Below are 18808 nucleotides of genomic sequence, written 5' to 3'. Positions count from 1 at the left end.
AATTCATGTGTGTTGTAATTCATGTGTTGTAATTCATGTGTGTTGTAATTCATGTGTGTTGTAATTCATGTGTTGTAATTCATGCGTGTTGTAATTAATGCGTGTTGTAATTCATGTGTGTTGTAATTCATGTGTGTTGTAATTCATGTGTGTTGTAATTCATGTGTGTTGTAAGTCATGTGTTGTAATTAATGCGTGTTGTAATTAATGCGTGTTGTAATTCATGTGTGTTGTAATTCATGTGTGTTGTAATTCATGTGTTGTAATTCATGCATGTTGTAATTAATGTGTGTTGTAATTCATGTGTTGTAATTCATGTGTGTTGTAATTAATGCGTGTTGTAATTAATGCGTGTTGTAATTCATGTGTGTTGTAATTCATGTGTTGTAATTCATGTGTGTTGTAATTCATGTGTGTTGTAATTCATGTGTGTTGTAATTAATGCGTGTTGTAATTCATGTGTTGTAATTCATGTGTGTTGTAATTCATGTGTGTTGTAATTCATGTGTGTTGTAATTCATGTGTGTTGTAATTCATGTGTGTTGTAATTCATGTGTGCTGTAATTCATGTGTTGTAATTCATGTGTGTTGTAATTCATATAACTGTATAGTACCCAGTGGGTAACATCCTAACTCCCCATCCTGCAGGCCGCAGCTCTCTGCCAGGGTACAGGAGGTGTTGTGACACTGTAGCACCCCTCCACCCAGACACACACACTTCTCCTTACAGCCCTCCAGGTACCAGGCGTCCCCCACCTGAAACACACACATCATGGTGAGTCTACAGTTCAGTACTACTGTCTTTTATTTTCATTCAGATGATTTAACATGAGGGTTAGGGTGAGGGTTAGGGTGAGGGTGAGGGGTTAGGGGTTAGGGTTAGTGTTAGGGTTAGGGTTTGGGTTAGGGTTAGGGTTAGTGTTAGGGTTAGGGTTTGGGTTAGGGTTAGGGTGAGGGTGAGGGTTAGGGTTAGGGTTGGTGTTAGGGTTTGGGTTAGTGTTAGGGTTAGGGTTTGGGTTAGGGTTAGGGTGAAACACAGGAGTGTTACTCACAGGATGGTAGTCTCCAGAGGAGTTGACACAGCCACAGTCTTTAACAGGAACACACTTGTCGTCACTGAGGATAAAGCCACGGTTACACTCACACCCCTCCACACACACCTCGGAGCAACCAGGGGGGCCGCTGACACCCAGACATGTCTCTGGACAGGAGCTCACACACATGGAGTAAGAACTGTTGGGAGGACAGGCCAGGGCTATAGAGGTAGAGGAGAGAGAGGCGGAACAGGTTAGTACAGGAAGGTCTTCTGAATCATAAAGCACCTAACAGCTCCAAACATGATCAGGAGTGACTGTAATATTGGGATCGATTGACAAACATATTTGCACTGCAACTGTGGGACTTTGGCCTGTGTGCCAGCCTGAGAAATCCAATCCTGCTTCTCCTATGGAAAAGCTCCCACAGACTCCGAAGGTAGTTGGACGGTGTGACCTACCAAGTAATTTCCAATCAGTGCAGCGAAGGGGAGGAGATGATGACATGATCGTTTTTAAAGACGCACTAGTTTTTGAACTTTTGCTGTTGAAAATAAATATCCCAAGTATAAATACAGTGATGCACACACACTTAAAGGGGCATTCTGCAGTTGCTACATACCTTTCTTTGATAAATGAATGATATTTACCCATTGATTCTTGAAGAATATAACTTATAAGTAAATGCACCATGAGCTTAGTCGTACCCCATCAGAACCCCAAATATAAACGTGTTTTACTCCAATGTTTGTAAACAAAGAAAATGTAAATAAACAACACTATATAGCCTCAAACCATGGTTAAAACTATAATTCAAGTCTTGTATCCACAGCTCTGTGTAGAGACTTGAGAGTGATAACATTTCTCCAAACCCCATCCTTCAGCTATTTACCGAACCAGGCGCGGGGAAGCCGCTTTGTTATTGTTTCAACCGCTGATTGCTGCTTTAAGGGTAAAACAAGATATTCTGAGCAAAATAGTGTTTTTTTTTTAAAGACACATCTGCAAACTTCTAGAGTTGGCCATTCTGCTGGGTCTACTCTGATGTCATTGCCTGCCCCCCCCCCTGTTGGCCATTCTGCTGGGTCTACCCTGATGTCATCGCCCCCCGCCCTGTTGTCCATTCTGCTGGTCTACTCTGATGTCATCACCCCCCCCTCCTTTTTGAGGAACAATAGAGGAGTGTTAGAGAACAAAAGAGGAAAGCCCCCCCACTTGTGATGTCATGACTTACCTGGATCACCTATTGGGATGTGCCTTTTGTTAAGTAAATCAGGTGTTAAATGAGGTGAAAGGAGACTGGAGTGCATCTTCAAGCAACTGAGACAGAGCCTCTGAGTGCATTGGATCTCAGTCTATGGTGTCTGTGGTGTCTACAGTGTGAGACAGAAATCAGCAGAAGTCTGGCTGTCTCCAGGGGTGGACCTTGACCTCTGAACCTCCCTGATTCACTCCCATTGTGACTAAATGTCTGTGATGTCTATATATGAGACTCACGGCAGAAATCTGTCTCCCTCCAGGGGTGGACCTTGATCCCTGCGCTCAGGCAGGCGTCGGTATACACCTGAAGCTGGTCACACAGCATCTGCTGTTGGCCCACGAAGCGACACATGTCATACACACAGCTCTGGAAGAACGGACTAGGGTCCACCAACGCTATGCACTCCCTGTTGTGGGCGGAGGGGGGGGGGGGAATAAAATGCAGAGAAAGTAAGTGAAATGAATGAAATGTGTGAGGAAGAGAGGGGGATTTGAGAAAGAAAGGAAAGAGGGTGAAGGTGGGAGGCAGCATCAGAGAGAAAAGTCAAAACACCGAGATATGAGCTTCACTCCAAAATGCTGTACATCCATTTCCAGAGTGACTTACAGTAAGTGCCTTCATCCTAAAATAGCAATGTGAGATATACAGTCAAATATACAGCATACGAGCATCACATTCCAGCTTAACAATGGATATGTAGTGTTTTGCAAAAAAAAAACACATTTTCATATACATCTAAAATCTAAAACAGTAATACTTTACACACACATGAAGGTACCCATAAGCAATCATTTCTGATGATTGTGAAAGATTTGTGAAAATGTTTTAAAAGAAATTGTGAATATAGCGATTTGGAATGAAACTCATCAAGTATATTTTCACATATATAGCCCAAAACTTTAAAATAAATAAATTAAATCTGCACTATTAAGCATTCATTTGTGATGAAAAAATACAAATGTGAAAAGTTGGTGGATATAGCGTTTTGGACATAAACTCTTCTTATACAACCTTAAATCACTTTCTCTATACATACTATATGGGGTGAGTACTGAGTTAATATTCTGTATGAATGATTTTTCTTGTCAAATCGTCAGTTAATTCCTTATGGGATTAATTGACACATAAACAAACATTACAATAATTCAGAGTTGTTAGTGTTCTTGCTCACCTGAAGGGTCCTTTGGTGTCGGTTAATTTCCCACAGTTCTCAGGTTTGGAAACCTCTGCCTCTAGTGAGGGATCACAGAGTGGATCTGGGTCGGTGTCGGGTTTGCATCTGTGGAAAACACAATGTTAATAAACAATACAAAATGGAAAGACAATAACATTTTATAATATAATGCATAATACACTTATTACCCCTTAAAGTTTACACTTAGTTCCCAAACTGTTGCATATTACAAGTGTACACTAAGTTCCCAAACTATTTCAGTTCCCAAACTATTGCAAGTCTACACTCAGTCTCAAGTGTGTACTTAAGTTCTACTACATACATTAATGGGCAGAAATATTCCCAAAGAAAGTTCCCTCATAATTCCCACTCACGTGACATCCTCATCTTCCTCGGTCTTCCAGCTGTTTCCAAAGTCCTTGGAGGTGGTGACCTGGGATCCGTCCGGCTTGGTGAAGTCGTTGTTCGGGTTACCGTCGTAGTCGCCGCACAGACCACACATCTTGTCAGAGTAGGAGCTGTATTGACCAAGACACACGGTACAGTAGATTAGATACACAACACAGTGGATTAGTTCAAAGGTCAAGATACAAAGACATAAAACCAGTGGATTGCTAGCGAGATCATACTACAAAGATCATAATACCAAGATACACAACAACCAGCAGATTACGACAAAGATCAGAACAGAAATGGTTCTAAATTCTATATGAATCATATTAAATCATATCAAATCAAGTCATGATGATAAATAATTTGCAATAGTATCAATTTATCACATAGATATGGCACAAAAGTAGTACACTACAAAAATAATAGTACGTAATTTGTTTGAGATCGGCCTTGTGGAAAAAGGAAGATACTAGATTCTAATTCCTGTGGCCACTTCTTGTGTCTGTGCGTACCTGGGCACTGAGATCTGGGCGTAGTGGTTTCCGTCCCAGCGCACCTTGAGGCCGAACGGAGTCAGCAGCGTGACGTACTGACCCGCCAGCGATAGAGAGATGAGCGGAGAGGGGGAGTGAGGGAGGGACACTCGCTTTCCATTCACCTGTCAAGAGAGAGAGAGAGAGAGAGAGAGAAAGAAAGTCAGCTACACAGACAGAGGATTTTGATGTTTGAGCTCTGTTAAGGATAAGACAGACATAATTCTAGGAAAGAAAAAAAAGTAGAGGTGAAGATGAGGTCTCACTGAAAGACAGATTTAAAGGGTTACTGGTAAAAGAGACCACGATGATGACGGAAGGAGGGAGGGAGAGAATAGATAAAAAGAGACAATGAAAGAGAGAGAAAGAGAGATAAAAGGTGTATTACGAAGGGGGGAAGAAAAAGGCTTTGGGTGAATCATCATGGTGTAATATTGCTGATCCTTAGCTTAAGGGAGAGATGGAGAAGAAGAAAGAGATAACAGAGTGATACCACCACATCTGTGACGTGGACTGTGAAGGACATAAACATGTATGAGAAAGTGTTATTACTGTTAATAACATGACACTTAATAATAATTACGACACTTACACAGTTATTACATGCATAGGATTACATGTAAATTATGGGCAGGGTTAAATACATAAAGAGCTGTATAAATTCATTGGGTTGACTGATTGATTGACTGATAGATTAATGGATGAATTGATCCATTCATGGATGGATGGATGTATTAACATGTACCAGAGTCTTCCTGCTCTTCATTAGTGTGACAGTGATTCCATCGACAGTGACGTAGAGCTTTTTCAGGTAGGACACTCCAGCCAGACCTCGCTCCTCGTTCTTACCCTCCACAGAGAACCAGGGACCTAGAACACATACAGCAGAACACAAGTAGAACCACAGGGCTTAGAACACAGCAGGACCTAGAGTTAGAACTACAGAACCAAGAACCCAGAGCCCCGAGTTAGAACTACATAATCCAGAGCTCAGAGTTAGAACTACAGAACCTAGAACTCAGTTAGAACTACAGAACCCAGAACCCAGAGTTAGAACTACAGAACCTAGAACCCAGAGTTAGAACTACACAACCCAGAGAGCAGAGTTAGAACTACACAACCCAGAGCACTGTTAGAACTACAGAACCTAGAACCCAGAGCCCAGAGTTAGAACTACACAACCCAGAGTGCAGAATTAGAGCTACAGAACACAGAGCCCAGAGTTAGAACTACAGAACCCAGAGTTAGAACTACAGAACCTAGAACCCAGAGTTAGAACTACAGAACCAAGAGCCCAGAGTTAGAACTACAGAACCCAGAGCCCAGAGTTAGAACTACAGAACCTAGAACGTAGAGTTAGAACTACAGAGCCCAGGGTTATAACTACAGAACCTAGGACCCAGAGTTAAAACTAAAGAACCTAGAAACCAGAGTTTTAACTACAGAACCTAGAACCCAGAGTTAGAACTACATAACCGAGCACCCAGAGTTAGAACTATAGAACCTACAATCCAGAGTTAGAACTACAGAACCCAGAGATAGAACTACATAACCCAGAACCCAGAGTTAGAACTGTTACCTGTGTTGTTCTTGCAGGACCTGGCCAGGGTGTAGGTGCAGGTCCCCATGAAGCTGTAGAACCTATCATCAAATGTATTGTAGTGGGGGTCTCCAGAGATCACACAGTCCTGGGAACCTGGGGTAGGGGGGACAGAGGGAGAAATCATGGACTATAAGCAGGAGATAGAATAACAGTAGCCTGTATTAAAGATGACAGATATTCCAGTCCTGAGAGCCTGGAGAACAGATATGAGATATGATATGTTATAATAGAAGTACAGTAAGTATACAAGCAGATTATCTTGTCATGGCCTGATGCAAAGAAAGATCAAGAAATGTTGGATACCTTTAGTACAGGCCCTATGTTCCTCCAGGAACCAAGATAATAACTTTAGTACAGGCCCTATGTTCCTCCAGCAACCAAGATAATAACTTTAGTACAGGATCTATGTTCCTCCAGCAACCAAGATAATAACTTTAGTACAGGCCCTATGTTCCTCCAGGAACCAAGATAATAACTTTAGTACAGGCCCTATGTTCCTCCAGGAACCAAGATAATAACTTTAGTACAGGCCCTATGTTCCTCCAGCAACCAAGATAATAACTTTAGTACAGGATCTATGTTCCTCCAGCAACCAAGATAATAACTTTAGTACAGGCCCTATGTTCCTCCAGCAACCAAGATAATAACTTTAGTACAGGCCCTATGTTCCTCCAGCAACCAAGATAATAACTTTAGTACAGGCCCTATATTCCTCCAGCAACCAAGATAATAACTTTAGTACAGGCCCAATGTTCCTCCAGCAACCAAGATAATAACTTTAGTATAGGCCCTATGTTCCTCCAGCAACCAAGATAATAACTTTAGTATAGGCACTATGTTCCTCCAGGAACCAAGATAATAACTTTAGGAAAGGCCCTATGTTCCTCCAGGAACCAAGATAATAACTTTAGAACAGGCCCTATGTTCCTACAGGAACCAAGATAATAACTTTAGGAAAGGCCCTATGTTCCTCCAGGAACCAAGATAATAACTTTAGGAAAGGCCCTATGTTCCTCCAGGAACCAAGATAATAACTTTAGGAAAGGCCATATGTTCCTACAGGAACCAAGATAATAACTTTAGGAAAGGCCCTATGTTCCTCCAGGAACCAAGATAATAACTTTAGGAAAGGCCCTATGTTCCTCCAGGAACCAAGAGGATAAAGAAAGTAAATATACAAGCACATCATAAACATATTTATTTTGCAAGTATGCTGTTTATGTCAGGGGACTTACTTGTAGGGTAGCAGTCCAGCTCTCCTCCCTGGACCTTACACTCGTGCATTGGAGGGCAATCAGAGGGATTGCAGGTGACGAAGGGAGCGTTACAATAACATTTCAGCTTACAGTCCTCCAGGTACCACTCCTCACCAGGCTGGATGGAGGGAGGGAAAGAGGAGAGATGGAGGGAGAGACAATAGTTCATCAGTGGTTGGTTGCAGTTTGGTTACATACACGTCACACACACAAAGTCCATCACCCGACACACAACACACTCACCTCGTAGTACTGTCCGTTGGTGCCTTTGCAGCCACAGGAGTTCTCTTTGACACACTTCCCGGCGCTGAGGACGTAACCAGGGTCACACACACAGCCCTCTGAACAGGGAGCATCACACCCTGTGGAGGGTCTGGAGGCACAGGTGGGCTGGCAAGGGGCGGCACAGGGCACGTACTGACTGTTGGGGGGGCATGTCAGAGCTGGAGAGAAGGAGGGAAGAGGAGACATTAGGAGATAGGTCTACTTTAAAACATGACTGTCTCTTAATAATGACCTTGTTGATTATACGGAACAGTACTGTTAGAGTGTATTGTTTGGTCTTTGATGTGCTGATAACAGCAGGGTCTTTGGTGAAATTAATGAATAATTATTATTATATTGTAATGACCTGACTAGATCATAAAGGAACAATTGTCCAGACAGAGGCTTGAGTTTGCGAATTGACGGTTTATTAAACCAACTTTACACAGGCTACTGTTTGGGCCGTAGCACACGCCAAAAAGATGACAGATAACCCACAAGCCAATCGTGACCTTCTCTTGGGAAGCCCAGACGTAAGAGAGAGAGAACAAAAAGCTGAACCTGGTCTTAACTTCCAATGCTCCACCCCCCTGCCCAACACCCCTCCACGCCACTCCGCCAACCACCAGGATGCCCGGCATCAGAACATTCCAGGCATTCCCGTGATTGGCAGATAGCAGGTTGATTGACATGTCGGACCCCGCGAACACCGGGTACTGGTCAGTACAACACAACCACCTCCTAGCCTAACACATAACACACAGCTGTCTGTGCGGGTCGCTACAATATTAATCACTGCAATTTCCATCTTCATCATCAATATCCGTCTCTTCCTTGTTATTATTATGTATAACATGTATCTGTACCAGGGTTGGGGTCCATTCCATTTCAATTCCAGTCAATTCAGGAAGTACTTTAAAATACCAATTCCAATTCTCTTTAATGCTTTTCAGTGAGGGAAAACGTGGAATGAGAATTTGGTTTACTTTCTGAAATGACTGGAATGAAATGTAATTGACCCCAACACTGATCTGTACTCACGGCAGAAGGTGCTGTTCCTCCAGGTTCCGATGGTGACTCCTCGGTCCTGACAGTCGTTGACGTACGACTCGATGGACTCACACAGGATGGGTTGAGCACCATCCAGCTCGCACAGGTCAAACAGACAGTCCTTGAAGAAACTCTGAAATAGACACACATAAACATATGCGTGTCTTCGACTTGCACACAAAGCTTGGAGGGTTGGTTACTTTAGTGACAAAGTTGTTTGAATTGAATTAAGCGTATTTAAAAATCTCTGCACTAAAAATGTCTATATATTTAAAAATGTTTTTCTTGGGTGTGAGATTTCACACATTAAACAAACTTTTGTTGAATCTTAAAGACAAAATATGATATGACCCTATATACCGTACATTACAGTAATATCTCACATTAGGTAAGACACTATGTACCACACATTACGGTAGTTACTCACATTGGGGTTGACCTTGGGGTGACAGACAGCGAACGGTCCGTTCTTGTCCAGTAGCATGCCGCAGTAGCCAGAGCTCTCATACCTGTCCAGTTCATCATCAGTACAGCCTGGGATGGTGGTGTTGGGCTTCTTGTTACAACTGGAGTCAGAGACAGGGTGAATCAATCATGTGTGTGTGTTGGTGTGTGTCTCTGTGTGTGTGTGTGTGTGTGTGTGTGTGTGTGTGTGTGTGTGTGTGTGTGTGTGTGTAACTGGTGGCATGACTCACTTGGGATCTGTGACCCAGCTATATCCAAAGTCATTGGGGTTGGTGGTCAGAGAACCGTCGGGTTTCCTGAAGTCATCGTTGGAGTTTCCGTTGTAGTCTCCACACAGTCCACACAGCTTGTCCTTATAGCTAAATACAGAGGAGCAAATAGACCGATGAGTCAAGCACTTTTTCTAGAATATGAATGACAACATTATAAAATAAAAATATTACAATGTGAGAACTATCTACTTGGTTTTTATTTTACGTTGTGTTTATATGGTTATTTTAATGGTATATCATGTCGGGGTCACAAAAACTGTAGGAGAGGAACCAAGCTGCATAGACCCTGTTTTTGGTATCTCTCTCTCTCTGTATGTGTGTGTGTGTGTGTGTGTTCTCTTCAGTGTGTGTATGAAGCAGTTTTGACTCACTCCTTGATGACCTTGATGTCCATATAGTGGTTTCCATCATATCGTACAGTCACACCAAAGTCCATGGCTACAGTGTAGTGTTTACCAGACTTCAAAACAGACACACCTGTAGCTGGGGTCAGTGGGATGTTCACATTGATACCATCCAACTAGGAGGAGAAGAGGACACAGACATGTGTTAGTGAGGGGCACTTCATTGTTGATGTTTTTCAGCTTCCTCTTTATAAGCTGTTCTGTGTTTTGAATGAATTTTATGCATTTATCACTGCTCAGGAATTTCCCTTCGGTGGCAAAACATATTTATTGAATACAATGACAAACTGTTCTTGGCAGCAGTGTACGTTACTTTATATTGAATGAGTACATGCAGGGCTCTGCATTTTATCACTATTTCTTTCTATTGTTCCGTATTTAAACATTTTCAAACGTCTTCCTCATCTCTTTTTCTCTCTACCCCAACCCTATCCCTCCATCAATCCCTCTCTCTCTCACCTGCACGGTGCCTCCCTTCAAGATGGAGATCTTCACCCCACGCACGTACACATGAACAGCCTTCAGGTAGGAGATGGTTGGTTTGTTGAAGCGGTTCTCGTTGTCAGCATGCACCTCGTAGTGAGGCACTGACGTGTGGTTACAGGGCTCTGACATCAGGTAGCTGCAGTTCCCCATGAAGTTGTACTTCTTCTTGTCGAAGGTGGTGTAGTGAGGGTCACCAGACGCGATACAGGTAGAGGTGTCTGGGGGGAATAGTGATTATAAAGTTGGGAGTGAGATTAGTAATTGGCTGGTGGAAATAATACTGACTCAGTGTTCACATAGTTGGGTTATTATTTTCACCAAATGATGTCTGACAAAATGTAAATAGTGTTTTCTAAGCCGAACATAATACATTTATACTGTATATAAGGCTGTCTGTTTGCATAGCTAGGTATCAAACTCTAGGAACGATCCACTTTACTGTAGGTTGGATGTTCCCGTGGGTTTCACGATGGAACTCCTAACCAATATAATTGATTTGATAAGACTTTCATCTTTATATAAGTGATGATAACTGAGCTAATACAAGTTATGATAACTGAGCTAATACAAGATCTCATAACTTAGCTAATACCAGCTATGATAACTGAGCTAACACAAGTTATGATAAAGGCCATAATGTATTATTCCAGCCCAGCTTGATTTTAGATTTTGGCCAATAGGTGGCAGCAGTGTATGTGCAAAGTTCCAGACTGATCCAATGAATCATTGCATTTCTGTTCAAAATGTTGTATCAAGACTGCCGAAATGTGCCTAATTTGTTGATGAAAAACTTTTCATGTTCAAAACTGTGCACTCTACTCAAACAATAGCATGGTATTCTTTCACTGTAATAGCTACTGTCAATTGGACAGTGCAGTTAGATTAACAAGAATTGAAGCTTTCTGGCAATGTCAGATATGTCTATGTCCTGGGAAATGTTCTTGTTACCTACAACCTCATGCTAATCGCATTAGCCTACTTTAGCTCAATCCACCAATCCTGAAGAAGTTTTAACTGATTCGCCAAGTTCAATAAAGGTCAAATAAAAACTCAGCTAATTCAAGTTCTTATAACTTAGCTATTACAAGTTATGATAACTGAACTAATACAAGTTGTGATAACTGAGCTAATACAAGTTATGATAACTTTGCCTAACAATGTATTATAACTCAGCTAACAGTACCTTTAGGATAGCAGGCTCCGTTGCGACACTCCTCTGTGGGAGAGCAGGAATTGTCCACACAGTCCAAGATGTAGTTTCCAGCACAACGACACAGCTTGGAGCAGCCGTCACCAAAGATGATCTCTCCTGGCTAAAAGGACAGAGACAGGTAGAGAGGAATTATTAACATGTTGTTTTGACAATATATATATATATTTTGTAATTTATTTGTGCATTCTGTAAACGTATGTGTGTGTTCCTTGTGTTGCTGGTCATTTTTAAAGTGTATTTGTGATGTGCTGAGAGGAGCACTATCAATATCCATGTTAGTGGACATTCTGGACAGTAAAAGTACTGTATCGTATAATATTGTATCATATTGTGTATCACATTGAATGGTATGGTATATCATACACAATATACACAATATTGTATATCACATTATATTGTGTCATATTCAATCACACAGTACATTCTTAACCACAGACTAACAATCCCAGATGGTCTCGTACCTCATAGTAGTCACCTCCCTCCAGACAGCCACATGTTTCTATGGGGACACAGCGTCTGCCTTTGAACACAAAGCCTGGCTTACAGAAACACGCGCTGATACAGGAGCCAGTGCAGTTGGTGGAGGGTTCCTTACAGCTGGGGATGCAGGCAGGGCCACACTCTATATACTCAGCATTGGGAGGGCACGTCACTATTGGGGGAGAGAGGGAGAGGAGGATGGGGGAGGCAAAGAAGAGAGGGTAAGGGGGTGGGGCGGAAGGGAGACAAGGGGTTAATATCAGGAATTATTGGGTTACCAATTAATTGATTTGTGCAAATACAGAAAGCGGTTTCTGATTCTAATCGTAAGAATAAGAACAGGTGATTGTCTGTTAATTTCACCTGGTGGTTTTGTGGTAGTAGGTTTGGGAGTAGTTGGTTTAGGTGTAGTTGGTATGGGAGTAGTTGGTTTGACAGTAGTTGGGGCTGAGGGACAGAGGGAGACAGCATGAGACATAAGAGAGAAAGACATTATAGCCAAGTCTCAGATCTGTTTGTGCTATCTGGTCAAATCATATGGTCACAGCCTGGTCACCTACCCTACCATCCAAAACAGCATTCTGAGTGTGTGGGTGTTTGTACGGACTGTTTATGTCAGGGGACTTACTTGTAGGGTAGCAGTCCAGCTCTCCTCCCTGGACCTTACACTCGTGCATTGGAGGGCAATCAGAGGGATTGCAGGTGACGAAGGGAGCGTTACAATAACATTTCAGCTTACAGTCCTCCAGGTACCACTCCTCACCAGGCTGGATGGAGGGAGGGAAAGAGGAGAGATGGAGGGAGAGACCATAGTTCATCAGTGGTTGGTTGCAGTTTGGTTACATACACGTCACACACACAAAGTCCATCACCCGACACACAACACACTCACCTCGTAGTACTGTCCGTTGGTGCCTTTGCAGCCACAGGAGTTCTCTTTGACACACTTCCCGGCGCTGAGGACGTAACCAGGGTCACACACACAGCCCTCTGAACAGGGAGCATCACACCCTGTGGAGGGTCTGGAGGCACAGGTGGGCTGGCAAGGGGCGGCACAGGGCACGTACTGACTGTTGGGGGGCATGTCAGAGCTGGAGAGAAGGAGGGAAGAGGAGACATTAGGAGATAGGTCTACTTTAAAACATGACTGTCTCTTAATAATGACCTTGTTGATTATGTGTTATTTCTTACATTAGTACCTCAGGTCATCTTAGGTTTCATTACATACAGCCGAGAAGAACTACTGTATATAAGATCAGCGTCAACTCACCATCAGTACGACCAAGAATATGTTTTTTCGCGACGCGGATCCTGTGTTCTGCCTTACAAACAGGACAACGGAATGGATCGCATGCAGCGACCCCAAAAAACGACTCCGAAAAAGAGGGAAACGTAGCGGTCTTCTGGTTAGACTACGGAGACGGGCACATCGTGCCCCACTTCCTAGCATTCTTCTTGCCATTGTCCAGTCTCTTGACAACAAGGTTGATGAAATCCGAGCAAGGGTAGCATTCCAGAGGGACATCAGAGACTGTAACGTTCTGTTCTTCACGGAAACATGGCTCACTGGAGAGACGCTATCCGATGCGGTGCAGCCAACGGGTTTCTCCACGCATCGCGCCGACAGAAACAAACACCTTTCTGGTAAGAAGAGGGGTGGGGGTGTATGCCTTATGGCTAACGAGGCATGGTGCGATGAAAGAAACATACAGGAACTCAAACCCTTCTGTTCACCTGATTTAGAATTTCTCACAATCAAATATAGACCGCATTACCTACCAAGAGAATTCTCTTCGATTATAATCACAGCCGTATATATCCCCCCAAGCAGACACATCGATGGCTCTGAACGAACTTTATTTAACTCTTTGCAAACTGGAAACCATTTATCCGGAGGCTGCATTCATCGTTGTTGGGGATTTTAACAAGGCTAATCTGAAAACAAGACTCCTAAATTTTATCAGCATATCGATTGCGCAACCAGGGGCGGAAAAACCTTGGATCACTGTTACTCTAACTTCCGCGACGCATATAAGGCCCTGCCCCGCCCCCTTTCGGAAAAGCTGACCACAACTCCATTTTGCTGATACCTGCCTACAGACAAAAGCTAAAAAGAAGCTCCCACGCTGAGGTCTGTCCAACGCTGGTCCGACCAAGCTGACTCCACACTCCAAGACTGCTTCCATCACGTGGACTGGGACATGTTTCGTATTGCGTCAAATAACAACATTGACGAATACGCTGATTCGGTGTGCGAGTTCATTAGAACGTGCGTTGAAGATGTCGTTCCCATAGCAACGATTAAAACATTCCCTAACCAGACACCTTGGATTGATGGCAGCATTCGTGTGAAACTGAAAGCACGAACCACTGCTTTCAATCAGGGCAAGGTGTCTGGCAACATGACTGAATACAAACAATGCAGCTATTCCCTCCGTAAGGCTATCAAACAAGCTAAGCGTCAGTACAGAGACAAAGTAGAATCCCAATTCAACGGCTCAGACACAAGAGGCATGTGGCAGGGTCTACAGTCAATCACGGACTACAGGAAGAAATCCAGCCCAGTCACGGACCAGGATGTCTTGCTCCCAGGCAGACTAAATAACTTTTTTGCCCGCTTTGAGGACAATACAGTGCCACTGACACGGCATGCAACGAAAACATGCGGACTCTCCTTCACTGCAGCCGAGGTGAGTAAAACATTTAAACGTGTTAACCCTCGCAAGGCTGCAGGCCCAGACGGCATCCCCAGCCGCGCCCTCAGAGCATGCGCAGACCAGCTGGCTGGTGTGTTTACGGACATATTCAATCAATCCCTATACCAGTCTGCTGTTTCCAAATGCTTCAAGAGGGCCACCATCGTTCCTGTTCCCAAGAAAGCTAAGGTAACTGAGCTAAACGACTACCGCCCCGTAGCACTTCCGTCATCATGAAGTGCTTTGAGAGACTAGTCAAGGACCATATCACCTCCACCCTACCTGACTCCCTAGACCCACTCCAATTTGCTTACCGCTCAAATAGGTCCACAGACGATGCAATCTCAACCACACTGCACACTGCCCTAACCCATCTGGACAAGAGGAATATCTATGTGAGAATGCTGTTCATCGACTACAGCTCGGCATTCAACACCATAGTACCCTCCAAGCTCGTCATCAAGCTCGAGACCCTGGGTCTCGACCCCGCCCTGTGCAACTGGGTACTGGACTTCCTGACGGGCCGCCCCCAGGTGGTGAGGGTAGGTAACAACATCTCCTCCCCGCTGATCCTCAACACTGGGGCCCCACAAGGGTGCGTTCTGAGCCCTCTCCTGTACTCCCTGTTCACCCACGACTGCGTGGCCACGCACGCCTCCAACTCAATCATCAAGTTTGTGGACGACACAACAGTGGTAGGCTTGATTACCAACAACGACGAGACGGCCTACAGGGAGGAGGTGAGGGCCCTCGGAGTGTGGTGTCAGGAAAATAACCTCACACTCAACGTCAACAAAATTAAGGAGATGATTGTGGACTTCAGGAAACAGCAGAGGGAACACCCCCCTATCCACATCGATGGAACAGTAGTGGAGAGAGTAACAAGTTTTAAGTTCCTCGGCATACACATCACAGACAAACTGAATTGGTCCCCTCACACAGACAGCATCGTGAAGAAGGCGCAGCAGCGCCTCTTCAACCTCAGGAGGCTGAAGAAATTCGGCTTGTCACCAAAAGCACTCACAAACTTCTACAGAGGCACAATCGAGAGCATCCTGGCGGGCTGTATCACCGCCTGGTACGGCAACTGCTCCGCCCTCAACCGTAAGGCTCTCCAGAGGGTAGTGAGGTCTGCACAACGCATCATCGGGGGCAAACTACCTGCCCTCCAGGACACCTACACCACCCGATGTTACAGGAAGGCCATAAAGATCATCAAGGACATCTACCACCCAAGCCACTGCCTGTTCACCCCGCTATCATCCAGAAGGCGAGGTCAGTACAGGTGCATCAAAGCTGGGACCGAGAGACTGAAAAACAGCTTCTATCTCAAGGCCATCAGACTGTTATGTCAGGATTTGGCCAGGGTTGTTCCGGTTTTTGGTCACTAGATGCCCCCATTGTGCTTTTTGACCTTTTGCTTTCCCTTGATCCCCATTATTATTTGCACCTGTGCCTCGTTTCCCCTGACTGTATTTAAACCCTTAGTTTCCTTCAGTTCTTTGCTCTGTGTTTGTATGTTAGCACCCAGCCCTAGTATTCTGTGAACTCTTGTTGATCCCGGTGGACGCTCTTGTGGAATTCTGTTTTTTGTTCTTGTTTATTTATTTTTGAGTATCTTTTGAGGCTTTTTATGCTATACCAACCACCTTGTGGATTTACCTTTTTGTCTTGGAGGATTACCTTGTGGATTACCTTGTTCTTGTGGAATTCCTTTTGAGGTTGTGGAGTTACATGTTTTCCTGAAGGACTTCACTTTTTACTTTATTAAATACACCGTCTCAAGTACTGCTGTGTCTGCCTCATCTTCTGGGTTCTGCCGACTATTCGTGGCTCAGTTGGTTAAGTGACTGTTTCTCACTCCGGAGACCCGGGTTCGTAACCGGGTCCTGACATGTTAAACAGCCACCACTAACATTGAGTGGCTACTGACTCAACTCCAGCCACTTTAATAATGGGAATTGATGGGAAATGTTGTAAATATATCACTAGCCACTTTAAACAATGCTACCTTATATAATGTTACTTACCCTACATTATTCATCTCATATGCATACCTATATACTGTACTCTATATCATTGACTGCATCCTTATGTAATACATGTATCACTAGCCACTTTAACTATGCCACTTTGTTTACATATTCATCTCACATGTATATACTGTAATCGATACCATCTACTGTATCTTGCCTATGCTGCTCTGTACCATCACTCACTCATATATCCTTATGTACATATTCTTTATCCCCTTACACTGTGTATAAAACAGTAGATTAGGAATTGTTAGTTAGATTACTTGTTGGTTATTACTGCATTGTCGGAACTAGAAGCACAAGCATTGCGCTACGCTCGCATTAACATCTGCTAACCATGTGTATGTGACAAATAAAATTTGATTTGATTTATACGGAACAGTACTGTTAGAGTGTATTGTTTGGTCTTTGATGTGCTGATAACAGCAGGGTCTTTGGTGAGTGAATGAATCATTATTATTATATTAATCACTGCAATTTCCATCTTCATCATCAATATCCGTCTCTTCCTTGTTATTATTATGTATAACATGTATCTGTACCAGGGTTGGGGTCCATTCCATTTCAATTCCAGTCAATTCAGGAAGTACTTTAAAATACCAATTCCAATTCTCTTTAATGCTTTTCAGTGAGGGAAAACTTGGAATGAGAATTTGGTTTACTTTCTGAAATGACTGGAATGAAATGTAATTGACCCCAACACTGATCTGTACTCACGGCAGAAGGTGCTGTTCCTCCAGGTTCCGATGGTGACTCCTCGGTCCTGACAGTCGTTGACGTACGATTCGATGGACTCACACAGGATGGGTTGAGCCCCATCCAGCTCGCACAGGTCAAACAGACAGTCCTTGAAGAAACTCTGAAATAGACACACATAAACATATGCGTGTCTTCGACTTGCACACAAAGCTTGGAGGGTTGGTTACTTTAGTGACAAAGTTGTTTGAATTGAATTAAGCGCATTTAAAAATCTCTGCACTAAAAATGTCTATATATTTAAAAATGTTTTTCTTGGGTGTGAGATTTCACACATTAAACAAACTTTTGTTGAATCTTAAAGACAAAATATGATATGACCCTATATACCGTACATTACAGTAATATCTCACATTAGGTAAGACACTATGTACCACACATTACGGTAGTTACTCACATTGGGGTTGACCTTGGGGTGACAGACAGCGAACGGTCCGTTCTTGTCCAGTAGCATGCCGCAGTAGCCAGAGCTCTCATACCTGTCCAGTTCATCATCAGTACAGCCTGGGATGGTGGTGTTGGGCTTCTTGTTACAACTGGAGTCAGAGACCGGGTGAATCAATCATGTGTGTGTGTTGGTGTGTGCCTGTGTGTGTGTGTGTGTGTGTGTGTGTGTGTGTGTGTGTGTGTGTGTGTGTGTGTGTGTGTGTGTGTGTGTGTGTGTGTGTGTGTGTGTGTGTGTGTGTGTGTGTGTGTGTGTGTGTGTGTGTGTGTGTAGCTGGTGGCATGACTCACTTGGGATCTGTGACCCAGCTGTGTCCAAAGTCATTGGGGTTGGTGGTCAGAGAACCGTCGGGTTTCCTGAAGTCATCGTTGGAGTTTCCGTTGTAGTCTCCACACAGTCCACACAGCTTGTCCTTATAGCTAAATACAGAGGAGCAAATAGACCGATGAGTCAAGCACTTTTTCTAGAATATGAATGACAATATTATAAAATAAAAATATTACAATGTGAGAACTTTCTACTTGGTTTTTATTTGACGTTGTGTTTATATGGTTATTTTAATGGTATATCATGTCGGGGTCACAAAAACTGTAGGAGAGGAACCAAGCTACATAGACCCTGTTTTTGGTCTCTCTCTCTCTCTCTCTCTCTCTGTATGTGTGTGTGTGTGTTCTCTTCAGTGTGTGTATGAAGCAGTTTTGACTCACTCCTTGATGACCTTGATGTCCATATAGTGGTTTCCATCATATCGTACAGTCACACCAAAGTCCATGGCTACAGTGTAGTGTTTACCAGACTTCAAAACAGACACACCTGTAGCTGGGGTCAGTGGGATGTTCACATTGATACCATCCAACTAGGAGGAGAAGAGGACACAGACATGTGTTAGTGAGGGGCACTTCATTGTTGATGTTTTTCAGCTTCCTCTTTATAAGCTGTTCTGTGTTTTGAATGAATTTTATGCATTTATCGCTGCCCAGGAATTTC

General features: G+C 43.5%; 1 protein-coding gene across 1 annotated transcript in view; it reads right to left on the bottom strand.

The window, feature by feature from the left end:
- The window catches only part of LOC135511247 (zonadhesin-like), a 119431-nt gene that overhangs the window by 27362 nt on the left and 73261 nt on the right, over window positions 1-18808 (bottom strand). The window contains 25 exon segments of the mRNA XM_064932872.1: window positions 615-756; window positions 1053-1255; window positions 2532-2701; window positions 3467-3574; window positions 3844-3987; window positions 4375-4520; window positions 5141-5265; window positions 5975-6091; window positions 7234-7372; window positions 7498-7697; window positions 8560-8701; window positions 8996-9134; window positions 9264-9392; window positions 9677-9825; window positions 10169-10413; window positions 11379-11508; window positions 11870-12060; window positions 12252-12335; window positions 12517-12655; window positions 12781-12876; window positions 12879-12979; window positions 17338-17479; window positions 17774-17912; window positions 18112-18240; window positions 18529-18677. Of these exon segments, the coding sequence (XP_064788944.1) occupies window positions 615-756; window positions 1053-1255; window positions 2532-2701; window positions 3467-3574; window positions 3844-3987; window positions 4375-4520; window positions 5141-5265; window positions 5975-6091; window positions 7234-7372; window positions 7498-7697; window positions 8560-8701; window positions 8996-9134; window positions 9264-9392; window positions 9677-9825; window positions 10169-10413; window positions 11379-11508; window positions 11870-12060; window positions 12252-12335; window positions 12517-12655; window positions 12781-12876; window positions 12879-12979; window positions 17338-17479; window positions 17774-17912; window positions 18112-18240; window positions 18529-18677 (3598 nt within the window).

The sequence above is a fragment of the Oncorhynchus masou genome, chromosome 23 (assembly GCF_036934945.1).
Source record: "Oncorhynchus masou masou isolate Uvic2021 chromosome 23, UVic_Omas_1.1, whole genome shotgun sequence".
NCBI classification, from domain to species: domain Eukaryota; kingdom Metazoa; phylum Chordata; class Actinopteri; order Salmoniformes; family Salmonidae; genus Oncorhynchus; species Oncorhynchus masou.
The sequence above is the reverse complement of the archived record's forward strand: the minus strand, read 5'-3'. Positions and strand labels throughout refer to the sequence as shown.